The sequence below is a fragment of the Sciurus carolinensis genome, chromosome 15 (genome assembly GCF_902686445.1).
Source record: "Sciurus carolinensis chromosome 15, mSciCar1.2, whole genome shotgun sequence".
NCBI lineage: Eukaryota > Metazoa > Chordata > Mammalia > Rodentia > Sciuridae > Sciurus > Sciurus carolinensis.
The window spans coordinates 65,421,570-65,441,770 of NC_062227.1; the positions used below are offsets into that span (position 1 = coordinate 65,421,570).

Below are 20,201 nucleotides of genomic sequence, written 5' to 3' on the forward strand. Positions count from 1 at the left end.
AGTGGGAGTAGGGGGTGATCTTTGACTGCCGGGGGGGGGGGGAGTCAGGAGCTCCTAGTCGGCACCCTGACCCTCGGCGTTTTTTGCTGAAGGTCCTGACCTCATGCTCAGGGTTGGAGGGGTGAGGCCTTGCCCTCTAAGGAAGAAAGTCAGAAAGGAAATGCCATTTGCTTGTGCTTGTTTCTTCCTGATTGTCCTAACGACCTTTAAGCAGATGTGTTTGGCATCATCACTGACAGCTGAAATCTCATAGATACATTTATTACCAACAGGGAAGTGTGTTGCCTTCTGCAAGGGCTCACTAGGTGCTCTGCTAGGAACAATGAGCACGACCCAATCATTGTGTGCATGCTTGTAGACAGATTTATTATCACGGTTGTCCTAACCGTGTTCAATGTTAAAATTCATGCTGCTGGGAAGGCCTGCAGGTGAGCCCCCTTCCTGCCCGCGGCCTCCTCCTCCCTCCACCCGCCTCTCTCTGCCCCTGCCCACTTCTTTCTCTTTCTTCTGTCCCCTCACATCAGAGAACACTTCTGTTCAGCCGACTGCTTGATTTCCGTGAAGGTGGCCTGGGCCTTTTCTTTTAGGGTATCCAAGTCCATGTTCTGGAGATTCTGCAACTGCCCAAGAATAGAATCTTTATCTTCTTCCTCTTCTTGATCTTCATTTACCATTTTCCGAAGATCTTCAGGCAAATCCACATCATCTCCAGCCATCTGGATTTGATTCTCATCCATTTCACTCTAGGTGAAAAATAAACAAAGAATGAAATAATCTAAAATTAACCAGTTTGATCAATAATAAATAAAATGTAAGCGCGGTAAGAGCATAAAGGTCTGCCAGGGATAAGTGAAGTGAGTGGTCTGCATGGCTGTCTCACAGCACAGGCTGGTCCTGTGGCCGCCATGCAGGTGAGAGCTCCAGGTTGGGAGGTTCCACCTTTGCTGTGCCTTGGGTTGACCAGAAACTTCTAGCCTGATGGTTTTCTAGCGTGGCCGCCATGCAGGTGAGAGCTCCAGGTTGGGAGGTTCTACCTGTGGCCGCCATGCAGGTGAGAGCTCCAGGTTGGGAGGTTCCACCTTTGCTGTGCCTTGGGTTGACCAGAAACTTCTAGCCTGATGGTTTTCTAGTGCTTAGTGGACAAGCAGCATTAGCATCATCTAGGAGCCTGTGAGAAATACAAGTCCTCTGGCCCCACCACAGATCTGCTAGATCAGAAGTTCTAACTCCACAGTGGGGCCCGGCAATCCAGGTGGCAAGAAGCCCTCTCCTCAATGCTGATGCCCACTGAAGCCAGAATTCTCACTCTGACTCCTTCACTGGGCAGCTTTGCAAGTTCTGCTGAGAGAATAATCTAAAGAAAAATGTCCTCTGGGAAAGGTTCACACAGCTGATGTTCCCAGATGGCAGTTCTTGGATAATTTTTGGAGATCGGGTTGTAAGAGGAAGCAAGCTGGGTTTCAGGGGCACAGAAAATTAAAGGGTGTCAGAAGAGCTAATGATAGAAGGGACTTACGTTAGGGCCCACCCGCATAGGATGTGACCAGCCTTGCATCTGTTATCAAAGTTCATGAGATCACATGAAGATAAAATGATCATCTGGGTCTTAATCAGACCACAGTGATTTAAGAAAGATTTCAGCACTGTCTTAGTCAGCTTTTCTTCACTGTGACCAAAATACCCAAAAAGAACAACTTAAAGGAGGAAAAGCTTATTTTGGTTCATGGTTCCAGAGGTTTAGCCCATAGTCAGCCCAAGGGGAGGGAGAACATCATGGAAGAGAATGGTGGAAGAAAGCTGCTCTATTCATGTCAGCCAGGAGCAGAGGGAGAAAGGGAAGAGAGGCCTCAGGAAGATGCACCTTCCAGGGCGCACCTTCCAGGGCACACCCCAGTGACCCTCCTCCACCATACCCCACCTGCCACCATTGCCCTCTAGTCAGTCCATTCAAACTAGGATGGACTGATTAGGCTCCAGCTTTTGCAATCTGATGATTCGCCTCCAATCATTTCTGCATTGACACAGGAGCTTTGCGGGGGACAGCTCATAACCAAGTCATAACAAGCACCTGCTGAATTTCTGAGTAAAGTTAAAGCCGACTCCTAAGGGATGGGAATGCCCCTTGCCTGGGTGCTGAGGAGAACTGATCAGAAAGAAATATTGCTTGTCTCTAGGTTCAAGTGGTATTCCCCATCAGTCAAGTGAGCTGAGATCTTTACCTTATTCGACACTCGATGGCTCTGAACTTCTCCAGATCATCCTTAGAGACATGGAGTCCAGCAACCTTTCCCCAGAACTTTTTTTTTTTTTTTTTTTAATTTGGCTCCCTAGAAGAGTGACAGCCAAGCCTGACTCCAGAATGAGCTCGGGAGGCGGATTCCTGATACAGAGGAGATGAGTACCTTGGGAGAGATGGCTCTCACCCAGATCCTCCCTGAAGACCTTGGAGGAGACCCATACTCTGTCTCAGCCTCTTGCACTTGGCTGGGGATTCAGCCCCTCCAGCTCTTAGCGGATTAATTAGTTCCTCGTCTAACTGCTGTGGGATTAATTAGTTAATCCCCAGGGGCTCCCAGCCAATCTTGCATTTCTATTTACTTCTTATTTACCTACTCTCGTGGCTGGTTTCCTCACTGATCACCCTCTGGGCATTTCTGCAGGAGTGAAAAAAGCAGATTTCACCCAGCCCTGAATTGGTTCATGCAAATGCAGGATGTCTGTCCTGTACCCAAAACCAAATGTAAATGATTTGAAAAAACAGCCCCAGGAATTCTGGCTCTGCTCCTTTGTTAGAAGCACGATCCTTGTTTTGTCACCAGGTTCCACCCTGGACTGACTGACAGCTGTGGGCCTGAAGGTCCAGGTAGCTAAAGACCAGACGGAAGGAAGCGCACCAGTCAGCCCACCCAGTGCCTTGAAGACCCAACCTGCCCTGCTCACAGGGGATGGGGCTCTCCTGCCTCCCACTCCCAGAGAGACCCTGCAGCCTCCAAAGAAGCTTCAGGATGGTTTCTTCCTCCACGGGGGACTTTGAAGTTTATTATGTCCTTGCAACACTTGCCCAGGGAAGGTTGAGCATTGGGATTCTGCTGTATTTCACAACTCAGAGAAGGGCTCTTGATCACCCCAACTTCTACAAAATGGTTCTCAAAGTAGGATCTGAACCACCAGCAGCAGCATTGTCTGAGACCTTGCTAGAAATGCACATACTTAGGCCCTAACCAGACTTGCTGATTCAGAGACTGGGGTGGGCGGAGCTTGGACCAGCAAGCCCGCCCATGGTTCTGATGCTGCTCCAGGTGAGATCTGATGCTCTACAGTCCTGCAGGCTGCAGTAAATGCACCTTTCTGACTCAGCCCAGCAGAGTTTCTGGTCTGGAGACACTGACAGTACCTGTGTATCGAATGAGCCAGTGAGCCTATTGTCAGGGTCTATAACAGTCTTAATACCATGCAAAGTCATAGAGGTGCTTTGCTGTAAAGAGCTCTGTCTTCATAGTTATCAGCTCATCTTTATACTCCCATTGAGGTGGCACTACCTAGAGTTAAGGACATTGGCTTGATAGACTGCCTGCATGAGGATGCTAAGTCTACCACTTATAAGGCTGTGTGCCCTGGGACACCTTACCCAACCTCTCTCAGCTTGATTTCCTTATCTATAAATTGGGGGCTATATTATATACCCTAGAGTTGTGAAGAATCAAGTAGATGGTAATTGTGTTATTTAGAATCTTCATTGAACTCTCAACCAGTGGTAGCTATTCGAAAAATGATAACCCTCAGAGATGGGTGGGAGTTTACTGAGGATTACCATGCATGTGGGGTTAGACCCATATGGAGGCCTTGCTCTCTGCATTCCACCTCCGGCCTAGCAATGACTCCCCCCTTGGATCCCCAGTTTAGCTCTCCTAAATCAGAAATTCGTTCCCCTTTCAGCACTCGGTCTTCAATTCCCGGAGGCAGCTGGTAGCTGGCCCAAGCTCTGCTTTCCTGTGGTCAGGCCCACCCTGCTATCTGAGAGTGGCAGAGCATGAGTACTTACTGGCAGAGGTCCCTGGCACATGACCTGACCCTCACTTTGCTCAGTACCCAGCTCCATCTAAGGACCTGAGGACCCTGGCCCATGGCCTCTGCCCCACTCAGGCCAGCCCCTCAGCACAGAACCCCCAAGGAGGCCCGAGATGTGCTTAGGCAGGGCACATGGGGTTCTGAACAGCCAGAGTAAAAGAGGATGTGGGCTTCACCTCATGTGAAGGTGTGTGGCCGACGGGGCAGAGAGGGGCCTATAAGGTGTGCCCCAGATGGCCAGGTCTGCAGGCTGTGCTGGGTGTAGTCAGAGTCCTATACTCGTGTGGTTCTAGAAGTGCCGTGTTACTAGCCCTCCATCTGCATCATAGTTGGTCCAGGTGGTGATTCTAGTTCTAGAAGCAATTGCTCAGGTGGTAGCCTTTGCCATGGACACCTTTGGCTAAGGGTGAGACAACCAGACCAGACCAGTGAGTGGCTAGAGGACCAAATCCAGGCCTCATTAGCACTGGGTTCTAACTAACTGAGCTGGCCAGGGACCTAGGACTCGCTAAGCGTGTCTCATTTGTGGAAGTGGCACCCTCCCTGGACTCTTTCTCTGAAGGTGACCTACAGCAGGGGAAAGATCATGGGATTTATAGTCAGACGACCTGGGTTCCAGTCCCAGATCTGTTGTTCACTCACTGTGTGACCTTGGGCAAGCCACCTTACATGGCTGACGTCCAGTGGGAGGGCCACTCCATGCATTATTGAGCAGATTGAATAAGGCATGCTGGGAAACGGCCTCCAACCCTGTTCAAATAGTAGCTGTGGTTATTAATATTTCAGAGGGAAGGGAGCAGCTCCATGTCCAGGTCCCTGCAGAAAAGATGTCTGGGATAGAGAAGGAGACAGTGAACCAGAGAAAGGGAGAGTGTGGGCCCTTTCCTGAGAGCTGGGACGGAGCAAGCAATTAAGGAGCACAAACAGGATCTATGGAGTGGACACTGTGCAGCCTCACTTCCGTCTTTCCTAATGAACCGTCCGGCTGGCAGGACCTTGTCTACCACTCACACAATGAGTGCCTTGTCTAGACTTTTGCTGCCCATTGAAAATCTTAGGTGGGGGAGACCAGGAGTATTTCAACACAGTCCACACTTTGAACACAAGCACAGCTACAGCCAATGTCAATCAGCATCACTGGGTGGGGGAGTGTATGGAAGCAGCTTCCGGGAGGGGCCCTGAGGCTCGAGGACCTCAGGGAGGGAGTAAGTAAGCAAGCCTGTGAGTGACAGCTACATGGTCAGGGCACCATGGATGACAGGCCAAACTTTGTTCTTAGAGGGTCTCAGAGGGTCTGCTTCGGAAGTCTTCTTACTTCCATAAATCTTATCAATTTGGGATATTGTTTAATATGTTCAGAGCTAATTATTTTTATACCCATGGACCAGAATCCATTTTACTCTCTCTCTCCTGGTACTTGGATTGAATCCAGGGGTGCTCTACCACTGAGTTACATTCCAAGTTCTTTTCTATATATTTCTTGAGACCGAATCTCACTGAGTTGCCCAGACTGGCCTCCAACTTTTGATCTTCCTGCCTCAGCCTCCTGAGTCACTGGAATTATAGGTGTGCACCACCACACCTGGCCTTAGTATCCTATTTTAACCAGATTTCCTTTTTTCTCTTTTCTTTTTTTTTTTGGTACCAATGATTAAACCCAGGGTGCTTAACCACTGAGCAACATCCCCAGTCCTATTTTATATTTTATTTAAAGATAGTGTCTCATTGATTTGCTTAGAGCCTTGCTAAGTTGCTGAGACTGACTTTGAACTTGGGGTTCTCCTGCATTGTCTCCTGAGCTGCTGGGATTACAGACATGCACCACCTTGCCCAACCAGACTTATTTTTATTGCCAGGGCCGAATACCCCATGATTTAAATAGCCTGTATCCTGCTGTCCTTCCCCATGACTGATCCCTGATCTTTAACCTCAGGGTGAGCACGACCCTGGATTTCAGATTTATTATTCCCTAGGTCTTGATAAACTGACCTTCATCTCTTATCAGACATGAGATGTGGTGATAAATTATCTTAAATAGTTATATCTTCAAAAATTTGAGTGCTCACTGCCTGCTCGTCTAGTCCCCTGGGTGTATAAGCAGATCCCCATGTGGTTGGTTCTTGGTAGATTAGATTTTGGTTTTGGTTTGCTTATTCACTTTTGGAGTGGGACACAGCAAGCGGCCAAGTGGGAGTGCAGCTGACGTTTGAGGTTTCTGGATTTGTGAGCTCAGTGCCTTCAGTGGTCACGTGTCATCACAAGTCACTTCTCCCTGTCCTGGTGCTGCCCAGGTGACTGCACTGTGTGCTTGGCCCTGGGCTGGGGCTTGCCGGCCACTCCCCCTGCTCCCCACTGCTGTGCTTTGTTCTAGGTATTTAAGAGCCCTGGGCACACCAGAGTAGGACAGATGTGGGACTGTCTTTTCAAAGAGTGGGTGTCAGTTTTTCACGTTGATTTCAAGGTCCTACGTGGAATGACCATTTCTAGATACCAGCTCTGCACTCCTTGCAAGAGCTTCTTTCCTTATCAGGACTCAAGAAGTTCCTAGAGGTCACTTTTCTAAGCCTCTCATTTACACATGAGGCTACTTTTAAAAATGTCATTCCTGTCACGAGGAATATCATTCCCATTGTTAACCCAGCATGGCCACCAGGTGGTCCTTGCAGGAAAGCGTGTCCTGTCGGGCAGGTTGACTTGGGTAGACTCCTGCTCTCCCCTTACGAGCAGCTTCCTGAGAACCCGCTTTCCCTCTCTGAGCTGCACTCTCGCTTGTGAAGGGGAAGCTATCTCTACCTTCCTCGGAGGGTGGCTAGGGAGCATGCGTCGAAACCCGCTTCACCAGTGTCTCATGACACCTTCTTCTGTCCCCTGTCCCTCTGCTCTTTCAAGGGCCTGAGTAGGAGGAGCAAACAGATCTGGGGCAGGGTGAGGAGGGGAAGGAAGAGAAGGGGACCTCTGCTGGCCTCCCTGCCATCAGAAACAGCTTCTGGAAGCGGGAGGGCTCGGAGTCTCAGAACCTGCTGGGCAGCCGCAAGAGCTCCTAAGCTCAAGGAGTCAGTAAAGATGGTCCACGAGTCATCTTTACTTTTTCTTTTTTAAAGAGGCAAATTTTAAATTCAATTCTAAAGGAGCTTTCAATGTGACACTTTTAAAGACAACTCTACTGAGAGAGTTCCTTCTGCATTCATCTTTGAACAATGCTCCTAATACAGCAGACAAACACCAGGTGTAACTAAATCATATGGCTCCGCAGGGGTACAACATTATTCTTCAGGGACTGACCTAGATTGACAATTCTGTTAATAGGATTAGGATTCATTGTGGAAATGTTTTCTCTTATTAATTTGGCTTGACTTACATATACATTTTGAATTGGCTGGGGACAGGGCCCATTTGCTTTTGAAAGAATCTTGTGGCTTTGTTTAAAACATGTGACTTCCTGTTTTTGAAAAAATATGACATTTTAATTATAATGTAAACTTTAGGTTTTATATATAATTGTAATGTCCGATCCAGACTTTTTTTTTTTTTCATAAAAAATATGTTAATATAACTCTTAAGGTTAATTCTGCTGTTTTTGATATGTTGTTCTTTGGTTATATTTTGTGTTTTCCTTTCCTTTCCCAAAATAACATTCATTCATCCAGCAAACTGTGTGTGTGTGCAACTTTTACATACCAGCTCCCATGCTAGGCACTGAGGACAAGTGTGTCAAGGAGCACGTAGTAAGTAACTATGCAGGGTCATAAGATAAAGGAGGCATGCCCCAAGGTGTAACAGGGACTTGGGGAAAGTGTACCAATCTAGAGTTAGGTAGGGAAAGGGAGGTCATGGAAGGTTCTGGAAGAGTGGCACTTCTTATAAAAAGTAAAGGAACGCAGGGAGCAGAGTACAGGGACAGAGTGGGAGGAAGGCCCAGTTCAGGCAGGGAGGGGTATGGGTGAGGTTAGGGAGATAGGAGCTGCATCATGGAGTGCAGGTCAGAGTATGGATTTTAAAAAGTCACAGCCTCCAACCAACCAGCCAACAAGTAAAAACCAGGAAAGGAACAGGATGGGATCTGCACAAAGCAGTGCTGTAGTTCTGAGGCTCAAAGAGGAAATGCTACATAGAGCTGCTGCTGTCACAGAGGTGAGAAGCGACAAGGCTGGCAACTTGGGGATGAAAAAAAAGTTGTCTAGGAGGTGCCTGAGGGTGACTTGATGATTTCCTGGGTGTGAGGTTGGAGCAGAGGGGGAAGAGCTGGAGTGACTTCCAGTTATCAGCTTGGGCTCAGGTGACCGAGGAGCCATCAACGGAGGTGCCACTGGAGGGAGATGATGAACCGCTGTGCTTTGGATGTGAGTTTGTCGTACCCCTGAAGTGTCCAGGTAAGGCTAGATACAGTGATGACAGGGAGAAGATGGGGGCTGGAGGTACAGATCTGAGAGCCACCAACATGCAGGTGGTAGCTGACGGCAGTAGCCAGATGCAGCTATCCAGGGAGAATGTGCAGACCCAAGTGAGCTTGCCAAGGGAGCACTCTGGAACATTCCAAAGCTTGGGGGTAACTGGGTAACCCAGGAAGAAGACAAAGAAGAAAGAGTTGGAGGAGGATGAGAAGCAGAAGAATAAGCAGAGAAGAGAGGGCTTGAGGGAGGAAGCTACCATGGGTGCTAAACAGAGCAAAGAGGCTAAGAGAAAATAAGAGGACCATCAACTGTTTAGACAGAAGGAAGAAGGCCCCTGCAGAGGGGAACCAGGCTCATCAAGGAAAGATTCTGAGAAAGGCAGGCTCACCAAGAAAGTGCTGCTTGTTTGCTTCAGTTGGGAGAGATGTGACCTCCTTTATAAAGCAGAGAAGAAGCTGGAGGTGGGGTGGGATCTCAAACTAACTAATGGGAGCATCTTGGGTTACCTGAGTCATCTTAAATCCTCCATGGCCTAAAATTGAAATCTAGAGGAAACGGATATGGGCTAGGTGTGTGTATGTGAACATTATAATAGCTGATATAGATGTATAAATATACAGATATACCTCAGCTTGTGCAGCTTGATTACTATGCCTATTTGGTTACTTATCTGATTACTGCAATTAATAGAGGCCATCAAAAGACATGGTACAGTCATCAACAATTAACAATAAGCTTGGGACTGCAGAATTTTCACTGTCCAGGCCTACATTGCTCCTTTTTGAAGGGTTCAAGTTTGATTTTCCCAGTCAGCAGTAGAGTGAAACTCTCTAACATAGGAAACACCAGCCAAATAATTTCTTTAGAAAATACAGTTCTAATTCCAAAATGTGACATAGTTATCCTCATTAGACCTGACAGCTCCTGGGAAGACAGATTCTCAAATCTGCTCCCTGTTGGGTCTTGGTGAGGGGAAGGGTCCAGAACTGACTCCTGTTGTTATGTAACCACTGTGGAGGTGACCCTGGGGAATTGTAAATGAGGTGCCCGGGGTCATCCCTCATTAGCTGATGACCTGTTGCATTTATCCAGTTCACTGTGAACTCTTACTAGTACTGCTATCACTGTTTGCTCAGTATGGATTCTATGACATGAAATAAGTCTACAGATTCTCAAACCTCTCATGGAAGGGAAGGTTATTAGGTGCCCACTGGAATCCTATGCCCATCACTCTGCCCACCACCATGTTCTTTAGTAGACTGTGTTGAGTTCTAAGGTCTACCACCAAGGGTGAGGCAGTTCAGGGGGGCTGTGAGAATAGGGCACAGAAAATACTGGAAGAGGAATAAGGAGGCTTGAGTCCCCGTTGTCACAGTTAAGTTTTGTGACCTTCAGCAATTGTCTAAATTTACACAATTTTTACGCTTTGAGTATGCACCTGTGGCATATGCTTTTCTGAATATAAGAAATAGATCTAATAAAAAGAGAAATAATCAGACATTTAGTGTCAAGGAGTCAAACTATGGTGGACATCCAGGAATCCAAATGTGTTCTAGGAAAAGTATTTCAAAGAGTTGGGGAGAAGTGATGGGTGGCATGTTCCTGAGATGGCCCCAGAGGGGATCCATGTAATGGCTCAGGATTCTGTTGTCCTGTTTCCAACCTAATATTTCCTTCCTGGTCCAGACTGTGGTCACCCTCCCTGGGCTGCAGCAGACCTGCCTCCCGTCCTTCTCCTTCCCATCCTTCTCCTTCCCATCCTCCCTCCAATACCTTAGGTTTGGAGGAGCCTGACCTTTCTCAGTCAGTCACAGTGAGCAGACACCTGGCAGTCCAGGGCCCTTAGCTCCTTAATGGAGCATCTACAGACCTCCAATTCCGATTCTCACTACCATTTTCTGAGGGCATTCCAAGGTCCCACCGCGGAGGGGCCTCTGCAGTACCCAGCATGGCCTTCCAGCCTGGGAGGTGACTGTTCCTCATAGTCCTCACTTCCCCAGTTTTCTCCACTCAAGGCTGACTATTTCAATTCCTCAACTCGTCTGCATTTACTGTCATTTCAAAATCTCACCATCCTACTTTCTGGGGAGACAGTTACACCCTGTTGTTTCTAGGGCTCTCTCCCAGTATACCACGGGAGGAATCAAAGGCAGGGTAAGGTTCTTAATTACAAAGGAATAGACATTGAAAAGAAAAACAACTCGCCTGCAGAGATTTGATTCTGCTCCGCCCTGGTCCTGCTATGACCCCCGCAGTCCGGATTCTGCCCGAGAGCCCAGCGTGCGTCCTCCTGCTGATTTGGGTGTCGGCGGCGCTGGGGACCACCAGGGGGCGCAGGGCGCCAGGGACCGGTCCCCGCGCAGGCGACCTGGGCAGCGTCCTCAAGCCAGGATGCAGCTGACCCCAGCTGCTGTTCTACGCAGACAAGGAGCCGCAGCCCTGGCGCTGATCTCGCCCAGGGAAACGCGTGTCCCCACAACCTCTGTCTCCCAACGTGGGCTATTGAGGGCCCGCTGCGCCCAGTCTCCTCCGTGCGGGGGATGCGGGCCGGTGGGAAGGAAGCACGTGACAGGTGACAGCATGGGAGGCAGAGAAGGATCTCAAGGGAGGGGCCGAACTGCATGCGCAAGGTCGTGCGTGGAGGCTGGGGCAGTTAGCCGGATCTGGTGATGACTGAGCAGAATACGATCGGTTGTTGTTTTTTATTGTTTCGTTTCTATTAAGTGCTGTTTTTACAGATAATTTGGCTGGATTAGAATGCCCCCGTACTTTATGAAAAGCAGGCCATTGTAGTATTAGTATTGTCAGTGCGTTTCACACCACAGGCAAACTCTTGGAACACTGTATCGAGCGGAATTTACAAAATGCAGCACCATATCAGAACGCCCTCCGAGGCCCCCAACTGAAAGGAAACTTGGCGGTGAAGAACGAGGTGCAGACTGCTGCCAGTGAAATTCTCGTCTCTGTATTTGGAGCTTAGGCAGCCACACTACAGAGGTCTCTGGGCAGGGCATCCAACCACTAGCAGAAAAAATGCTGCTCCCTGGCTACTGGGGTAGGACTGGGTGACATTCCTAATGCCTTAGGCTGTTCTGCACCAAATAGAGTTCAAAACTGCCCCAAAATGTTGGGGACAGCTCAGAATTTAAGAGCAGGACAACTTGGCCATGAAGGGAACTGTTTCCCTAAAACATACTGATAATGGTAATAAAATTTATTCTGGCAAGAATGGTACAATTTGCTACAAGAAAGATATGGCGTTTTTAAGACAATTTTACTTTTAATATGTCTCAAACGTAGGAGGTGGATTTTCTTCCACAGTTGAAATAAGGTCTCTAGTTTCCCAACATGTGTGCTATACTTCTCATCTAGAAACCAGGCTGGGTCAGTTATATATGGAAAGGAATGAAACTTATGGTCAAACCACAGTCTCATATTGAAAAAAGTCTCCAATATTAGGTTCTTCTCTTGAGACACCAAGCAGACCAGGGAGTTACTAAAACCCAAGGGGAGAGAGAAATGATGCCTACTATGAACCGAATTTGACCTTCTGAATTACCTCTCTGGCAAATAACTATGGCAAGAAAAGACACTGTCAGTTAAATAAGAGGTAAATAAATGAAATTCATCAGGTGGACATGATGCTTCCTGAGATCCTGTCACCCAACAGGGGACAGATGATCCATATGTCCTCTTGTATATATAGTGTGCAACTGTTACATTACCCGCTGGGTGCGATTTTCCTGTGTCAGTACCAGAGCTCTAAAGGCAAAGATTCCATGGCCTCGATCTTGTGATCCTCCTGCCTCAGCCTCCTGAGATGCTGGGATTATAGGCGTGTGCCATAGTGTCCAAAGGCTTGGATTCTTGACGTTTGGGGGTCTCAAAATATTGCATCAATTATATACACAATTGTGCTTACCCCAGGTCCTCAGGACTCCTGACTGTTACTATCAAGAAAAAAGAACTTTTTGTGCACAGAGATCACAACAGTAGTAACAGAGCTGTCGTCTCCTTGGTATTTATCCCAAAGATTTAAAATCAGCATATTATATAGTGAAACAGGCACATCAGTATTTATAGCAGCACAATTTACAATAAGCAAGTTATGGAACCAGCCCAGATGAATGGATAAAGAAAATGTGGTATGTGAATATATATATATGCCAATGGGGTTTTACTCAGTCATAAATAAGAATAAAATTATAGCATTTGCTAGATGATGGAACTGGAGAACATCATGCTAAGTGAAATAAGCCAGATTCAGAAAGTTAAAGGCTGCATGTTTTCTCTCATAATTGGAAGCTTGTGCAAACTAAAGGGGGAAAAAGTGGATGGAGTGGGGGTCCCATGAAAACAGAAGGGAAAGGAAGGGGATGGGGGGAGGGAGGAGGGATGGGAAAAGGGAGGAACTATCTAGTGAAATTGACCAAATTATGCTATGTACATATATGAATATACCACAGTGAATGCCACCCTTATGTATATCTATAAAGCACCAATTAAAAAAAATACAATTCATAGAAGGAAGACTAATAGAGTAGAAGCAGGGGAACAGGGAGAGGAAGAGGGGAGGGGAAAAAAGTGCTGGGGACTGAAATGGAGCAAATTATAATCCATGCATCTAAGATTATGTCAGAGTGAACCCCAACATTATGCATAGCTATAATTCACTAATAAAAACATTTAAAAAAATAAGAGCCCTTGTTGAATGTAGTGGCACACACTTGTAAGACTGTGGCAGGAGGATCATAAGGTCAAAGCCAGCCTCAGCAACTTAGCAGGGCCCTAAGCAATTTAGTAACACCCTGTCTCAAAAAACAAAAACAAAAACAAAAAATTATAAAACAGCTAGGGGTGTGGCTCAGTGGTTAAGCACCCATGGGTTCAATCCCTGGTAATAAGTTAATAAATAAATTCATTCATTCATTAATTTAATTAAATACGAATCCTTTATATTATCTCAAACAAAGCTTTACTTATGAGGTTGAGTATTATTGCCCTCATTCTACAGATGAGAAAACTGAGGTCATTTGATGACTTTTAAAAAAAAAAAAAAAAAACTATCTGAAATTGCACCCTGTCCCAGTAGCACAGCCAGAGTTGAAACCCATTCTCTTTAAATCCCCACAGAAGGGTAACAGGACAGTTGTTATAGTTGTCAAAAATAAAGCCTCAAAAAGCCTCACCTTGGTGAAAGATGCATGCCCAGCTGATCCAGGGAGTGTGTGTGTGAGAGATTTCTGCTTCATCCTAAACAAGATGTGTACTTTAATCAGAAGGACCCAAGAGGGAGGCAGGCTCCTCAGTTCAGCAGTGTAAATCTGACTCAGGCTTCTCCGGAGGGCAGGTCACATTGCCAGACAGCCAGTGACATCCCAGGGAGTTTCAGGAAATGCACCAGGTAATAAGAATGGAAGGAGCAGTGTTAAGTGCTTCCTTCTTCCAAAATGCATGCATAGTGGGAAAAGTAGCAAAGCTGAAGGGGGATGGGGAGGGAAAAGGAAGCCTTCTTCGCCAATCATTGGTTGCGTGTGGAAATGAGTTTAAATTGTCTTGTAAGTTTTCCTCGTCTCACTGAGGGCACAAACTGTGTTCCTTAGGGTCTCAGGGACTAACTCTCTCACAGGATTTGATCTACCTGAGCCATGTCCATACATGTCAGTGCAACCTCTTCCCACCAGTACACCACCTACACACTCCATCAGAGCCTCCAGACAGTTGTCCTTCCAACCAGCACTGAGATGGAGAAGATGGTGCTGGGTGACAATCATCACTACTGTCATCTCCACCAATAAGCAATTGATTGTCTCTTTTAAGTAGAGGCAGAATATCATGGAAGTAAGACCCTGGGCTCTGCCTTTCCCTGCTGGCTAGTATATGGCAGGGGACACTTCCTTGCTTTGTGCCTGTTACATTAAGATGGAGATGATAATGGGACCTAAATGAATTGCTTAGTGCTTGACACCTAGAAAGAGATCAACAAATGTCAACTATGGCTGCTATCCCTGTTATTTCTGTTTACAAGTTCTGTATTCTTCAGATACATTTACATAAAAATGTCATCCACAGGTATTGATTCTGTTTTTCTTTCGTGGAAATGGAATTTTATAGAGGTTAAATAACTGGAATCTAGTTTTTATGAACTCCTAATTTAATGCTGCTTTTACTATATCAAGCTTGTAAATTAAGACATATATTCATGGGTTCATTCTGATACTCATGCCTTTGTTGAGCCGGACATCCCACTTTTTGTTAATTAAAGATGTTGAGGTGTTCCTGTGCTGAGGGTCTTACCTTTGGGAGCCTGTACTTTTCCCTGAGGTGGACTCTGAGGCACGCCCTCTCTGCCTTTTTTTGTGTAAACGCAGCATCTCTTTCCATCCTAAAAGTTAAAGAATAGGATAAAGGATCATAAGGACACGAGAGCCCAGGACATTCTAGCCATTGCTCAGAGGAGCTGGACCCCGGGACACACCTGAGTCCCCACTGCTGCCAGACATCTGGGGAACATGGTGTTTCCTCCCCTACATCCCCTAATGTATGCTCCTCTTTTACTCTAGTGCCATCACTTAGTACAGACCAGTAAGTCCCCTCCCCAAGACAGCTTGAGTCTGGGAATCTCTTTGTGATGTGAACCCAGAGGGGGGCAGGTGACAATTCTTGATGTGTGATTGCTCAGGAACTGCATGGCTCAGGACCACAAGCCTCCAGCCTAGTCCTTGGACTGGCCTGTGAGGAAGGCAGTTTCCCGGGTCTGATCCTAGTCCTGTGCACCAGACTCCCTGGGATGGGGGAACACAAGCTCATTTCTAACAACCCCCTGAGTGATTCTAAGGTAAGCCAAAACAGGGTTGTCCTATCTAGGACCAGGACATCCTTTAGAGACCCATGGCATTTGGGGATGAATATAAAACTATTTCCCATCACTAACACCCACTCTAGGCCCCAGCTATTGGAAGGAGATAGCCCTAAATAAAGTAGGTTAGATTTCCATAATGCCAGGCTAGCGTACTGCCCTATGGATGACCTAATTGGACCCTTGCTTAAAGTTTGAAATGGATTCTCTTGCTTATGGTGAGCCAGTCAAAAGCAGACACCTTTGGGGATGTGTGCAAAGCTCATGAGAACCTCTGCCTTCCTGGTGGCCCACAAAAGTGCATATTTGGCGGCCAAATTTATATACCTGACTCTCTGCTCTCTGACTGAATTGGGTTGGACTTTACATAAACAGAACCATCACTTCATAACCTTTTGTATGAAGTGTATGTATTTACAAGTTGGGTAAATGAAATCTCTGAGAATTTGGGTTTGGGACTGAGACAGACAGAAGTGTGGCTAGAACTGTAACAGCTGAACTTGAAGGCCATTAATTGCCATTTTCCTTGTGGTCTGGGTGATGGTGGGAGTGCTGGAGAGGGAGCTGGCTGCTGAGAAACAGAAGAGACACATGGCAATATGGTGACAGGAGCAAAAGCAAGGGAGGCAAAGAGTGGCCATGGCTTCTCCACAGCCTCTGGTTCCTAGGTGAGGTCAAGTGAGGCCTGGAGGGATTTCTGCTCCTGGGTTTGGTGAAACACATCAGTAGACGAAATTACATATTTATTTACAGTTTCTTTTCCTTTTTTTTTTTTTTTTGAAGTGAAATTTGCATACAATTTAATTAACAAATCTTAAGCATACCATTGAATGATGCCACCCCTGTGAAGCCCAAGCCCCTACCAAGATCTCAAACATTACTCCTGCCTGAGAAAATCCCCTCATTTTGCCTGTTCTAGAACTTCACGTAAACAGAACCATCACTTCATAACCTTTTGTATAATGCTTCTGCCACTCAGCATAAAGAGCTTCCAGATTTATCCATGTTTATTTATTAGCAGAAAGTTCCCTTTTATTGATGAGTAGTGTTCTGTGTACAAATAGCATGGTTTATTCATTCTCCTGTTGTGTACACCTGAGTTATTTCCCATGTTGGTAAACGAAGCTGCTACAAACGTACTTGAACAAGTCTTTTTGTGGATATGTATTTTCATTTCTTCTAGGCATGGAATTGTTGGGTTGATGGGTAATTTAGTTGAGGATGTTTAGTCTTATAAGAAATAGACCTTTTCCCAAAGTGGTTATACTATCTTGTATCTCTTTAAGTGGAAAAAGAGTTCTGGTAGTTTCACATTTTGACCAATATTTGATATTTGGGATTTTTTTTTAGTCATTATGGTGTATATATACTGGTGACCTCCTGTGATTTTGAATTTTCATGATGACTAATGATATCAAGGAGGTTTCTCCCCACTACTAATTTGATATATATATATATATATATATATATATTTGTGAAATACTGTTTTTTTGCCTATTTTTTCTTTTATTATTGATATGTTAGAGTTCTTCAGACATCTTTGATCCCAGTCCTTTGTTTGGCTTATGTTTTGCAAATATTTTCTTATAGTCTGTGACTTGCCTATTTTTTTCCTTTTTTTTTTTTTTTTTTTTCTACTTGGTACCAGGGATTGAACTCAAGGGTGCTTAACTCTGAGCAATCCCCAGTCCTTTTCATGTTTTATTTTGAGACAAGTTCTCACTAAGTTGCTTCGAGTCTCACTAAATTGCTGAGGCTGACTTTGAGCTTGTGATCCTCCTGCCTCAGCCTCCCCAGCCATGGGGATTACAGGCATGTACCACCATGTCCAGCCCTATTTATTTTCTTAATGATGTCTTTTCATGCACAAATACTTAATTTTAAGAAAGTCTAATATATCATTTAAGAATTTTATGGTTATTCTTTCTGGGTCATGAGAAAGAAACCTTCACCTACTTCCAAGTCTCAAAAAAATATTCTATGTTTTCTCTAAAATCTATATGATTTTAGTATTTATGTTTAGGTGATGATACAAATCAAACTAATTTGTGTATAGTGTGAAGTAGGGTCCAAGCTAGGGGTTTGTTAGTTGTTTCAGCACCATTTGTTGAAATGACTTTCCGTCTCCACTTGATTATTTTGGCACCTTTGTTGAAAATCAAATGTAAGTTTATTTTCCATCCTAATACCATACAGTCTACAAACCACTTAGAAAAGCTGATTTGTGTTTATAGTCACATGGAGTTTCTCTCCCCATATAGAGTATACATTTCTGCAGAAGAAAACCCGTATCTTCCATTTTGGTATATGTTTCACAGTGCCCAGTCCAGAGTGGAGGCTCCAAAGGATTACTGAAGAAACCTAAGTTCAGAGTCAAGTTGCAAATGGTAAGGAGCAAGTGTTGAACCATCACTAGGGAAAGAAGCACTCCTGCCTAGCTGAGGAAAGTGGAGGGATACACAGACCCTTGTTTTCCTTTTCAAGAATTTCTTCTTGAAATCTTCTCTTTAGGTATTGACTGCTTTCAGGACCCATGTTACCAATAGTGCGGGGAAAATCTGAACACACAAGGAAAAGAAAAACAAATGTGCTGTAGAGTGCATTGTTAAGTAGTTTTTAGTTTACAATTAGTAGAAGTCGATCCCGCCTTTCTAAAACAATGAGGACAGGTTTAGGAGGCCTTCATCTGGCAACTTTCACTGGAATTATGGTAGACTGCACTCTCTCCACGTTTAACTTAAGCACTCAGGCCAGTGGTTGGCGGGAGGTCCTCCCTCTTGCCACGGGGAAACAGCTGCCCTGCTGTCTTACCACTGTTCCTTAAATTGGGTGACTGCATAAATTTTTAATATTCTCATGCACACACAAAAATCCAAGCTGTTGACAGATAAGCAGGTCTAGTGATTGCCCATACCATTTGGCAACTTTGAGCTTTGATCTATCCGTATGTCAAGTTAAGGAAAACTAGGGCATTCGTTAATCAAATGGATGCCATCTCTGTGGCCAGATGTATTGCTTGGGCATATTAAATGATACTTTGTGTAATCAGATAGACAGTCTAAATTACTGACCATTTTCATTAGCCCACTGGAACTGAGACTTAATGATGCTATTATTCTATTTCTTCATTATACTTGATTTTCTTTTATACTTTTTATAGGCAAAGCTGGTCATTACTCAAAGAATACTGCTTCTTTTGCCCAAGTGGTGCCACCAACACCAGTTTTGCTATTGCAACTACTTTTTCTTTTTTTTAACTGATTTTAATTTATTGCAAAGCCAATGATGCATTCAATGGTGCTTTTATAAGCTTTCAGAATAGACAATAGACGAGGTTTCCACTAGCTGTGGGCTTTGTACTTTCTTAGTTTTCTTCAGGTCATTAACCTTTTCACCTATAATCATCTTAGCAGTAGGACTTAGGCAACTATTACGTAACTGATTACTAGCAAAATAGCCATGGTAGCAAAAAAAGAAAAACTTTTTTTCTGCAACACATGGTGAACATTTAACCTCCAGACTGATACTTTGATTTTTAGTTGATTATTAAAAGACTCTTAAAATAATTCCATTTAAAACAAATCACACATAGATTACACTTATTTAAGGATGTTTTCATCCTTAAACTATAGGTGACCTTCCCAATCCATAATACCCAATCAAATGTTGCTAATATTTTATATTTTATTCTTATTGCATTTATTTATTTATTTTTATTTATTTATTTTCTTATTGCATTTATATAGCCAGGAGAATGCTCTCATTGTTAGAGGTATAGGGCTAAAATACTTAGTGACAAAGTTATCATGATATCTGTAATTTACTTTAGAATATTTATTTAACCTATAAGTAAACATGGCAAAATGTTAACTATTGACTTATATTGGCATATGTAAGTATTCATCATACTACTCTACTTGTCTGTATATTCAGAATTTTCCTAATAAACAATCCACAAATTTATTCACAGTCTTTGATAAGTCATGTCTTACAACATAGTTATCATGTTGTGCTTTCTGGGCCTTTTAATTCAAGATCAAGGAAGCTGCACTGTATGTTTTTTAAGGTCCTTTCTAGGGATAAAGTCTGAATTCTCACAATTTGACAACTTTTTACTTGGTAGGAGGATGAATTTCAGAACGATCACAAAGATAGACTCATCATTGTATATTTGAAGAATTAAACTAAGGCCACTAAAACATGCCTGACCATACCATGTTAAGATGCATTAAGAATGGAACATTGATTCATTTCATATTTTTCACTTCCACTTGTACAAGCTGCACACAGTAGCCGCTGATGCTAAGGACTAAGGAATGGTTCATTTGGCAGGTCAAACAGTCCCCAGGTTAGAGGTCAATGGTCAAAGGAGAAGCATCCTAAAAGGCATGGAGCAGTGCACTGGGGACCAGCATGGATCTGCTGGCTGTGTAGGGGAAATGGAGCTGGGTACTCACTTCTCCTCAATCACTTGCTTCTGATATTCCTCATACTCCTCTCTGGTCATCCCGTGAGCTGCTGCGGGGTCCGATGTGCCGCCTTCTTCTTTTTGTTCTTCAGACCCACCTCCAAATCCTAAATTCTTTACCTGGCTACTTATCATACTTTTCACCATGAAAGCCATTGTCTCTGCCCTAGAAAAAGAAAGCTAAACCCCAGACAAAACTAAAAAAAAAAAAAAAAAAAAAAAAAAAAAAAAAAAAAAAAAAAAACAAGACCAATGAAATGAACCCAAGCCCAAACCTCCAGTTATCCTCAGCGACAGCGACACATTTAGGAGCACAGGATTTTGCACAGCCTCCTCTGCTCAAGGGCATCAGGAGGGGAAGAGTGGCTTGCCAGACGTAAGCTGGATTAGAGTGGGGACCGCCTTAGCGTATAGG

The 20,201-nt window shown here is 44.7% G+C and overlaps 1 protein-coding gene across 1 annotated transcript; it reads right to left on the reverse strand.

Moving 5' to 3' along the window:
* Nucleotides 1-245: 245 nt before the first annotated feature.
* On the reverse strand, nt 246-19,942 carry Cplx4 (complexin 4). Its single transcript, XM_047526008.1, has 3 exons — nt 19,776-19,942; nt 14,757-14,844; nt 246-743 (listed from the first exon to the last, which is right to left on the reverse strand). Exons 1-3 carry the CDS (start codon nt 19,940-19,942, stop codon nt 516-518), a joined length of 483 nt encoding a protein of 160 aa, XP_047381964.1. The 3' UTR covers nt 246-515.
* Between the last annotated feature and the right edge of the window lie 259 nt (nt 19,943-20,201).

Coding starts and splice junctions, on each gene's coding strand:
- Cplx4 (XM_047526008.1), bottom strand. CDS start 19,942: ATGGCTTTCATGGTGAAAAGTATGATAAGTAGCCAGGTAAAGAATTTA. Junction 14,845..19,775: donor AAGCAAGTGATTGAGGAGAA/GTGAGTACCCAG, acceptor TTTAACTTTTAG/GATGGAAAGAGATGCTGCGT. Junction 744..14,756: donor AAAAGTACAGGCTCCCAAAG/GTAAGACCCTCA, acceptor TTTTTCACCTAG/AGTGAAATGGATGAGAATCA.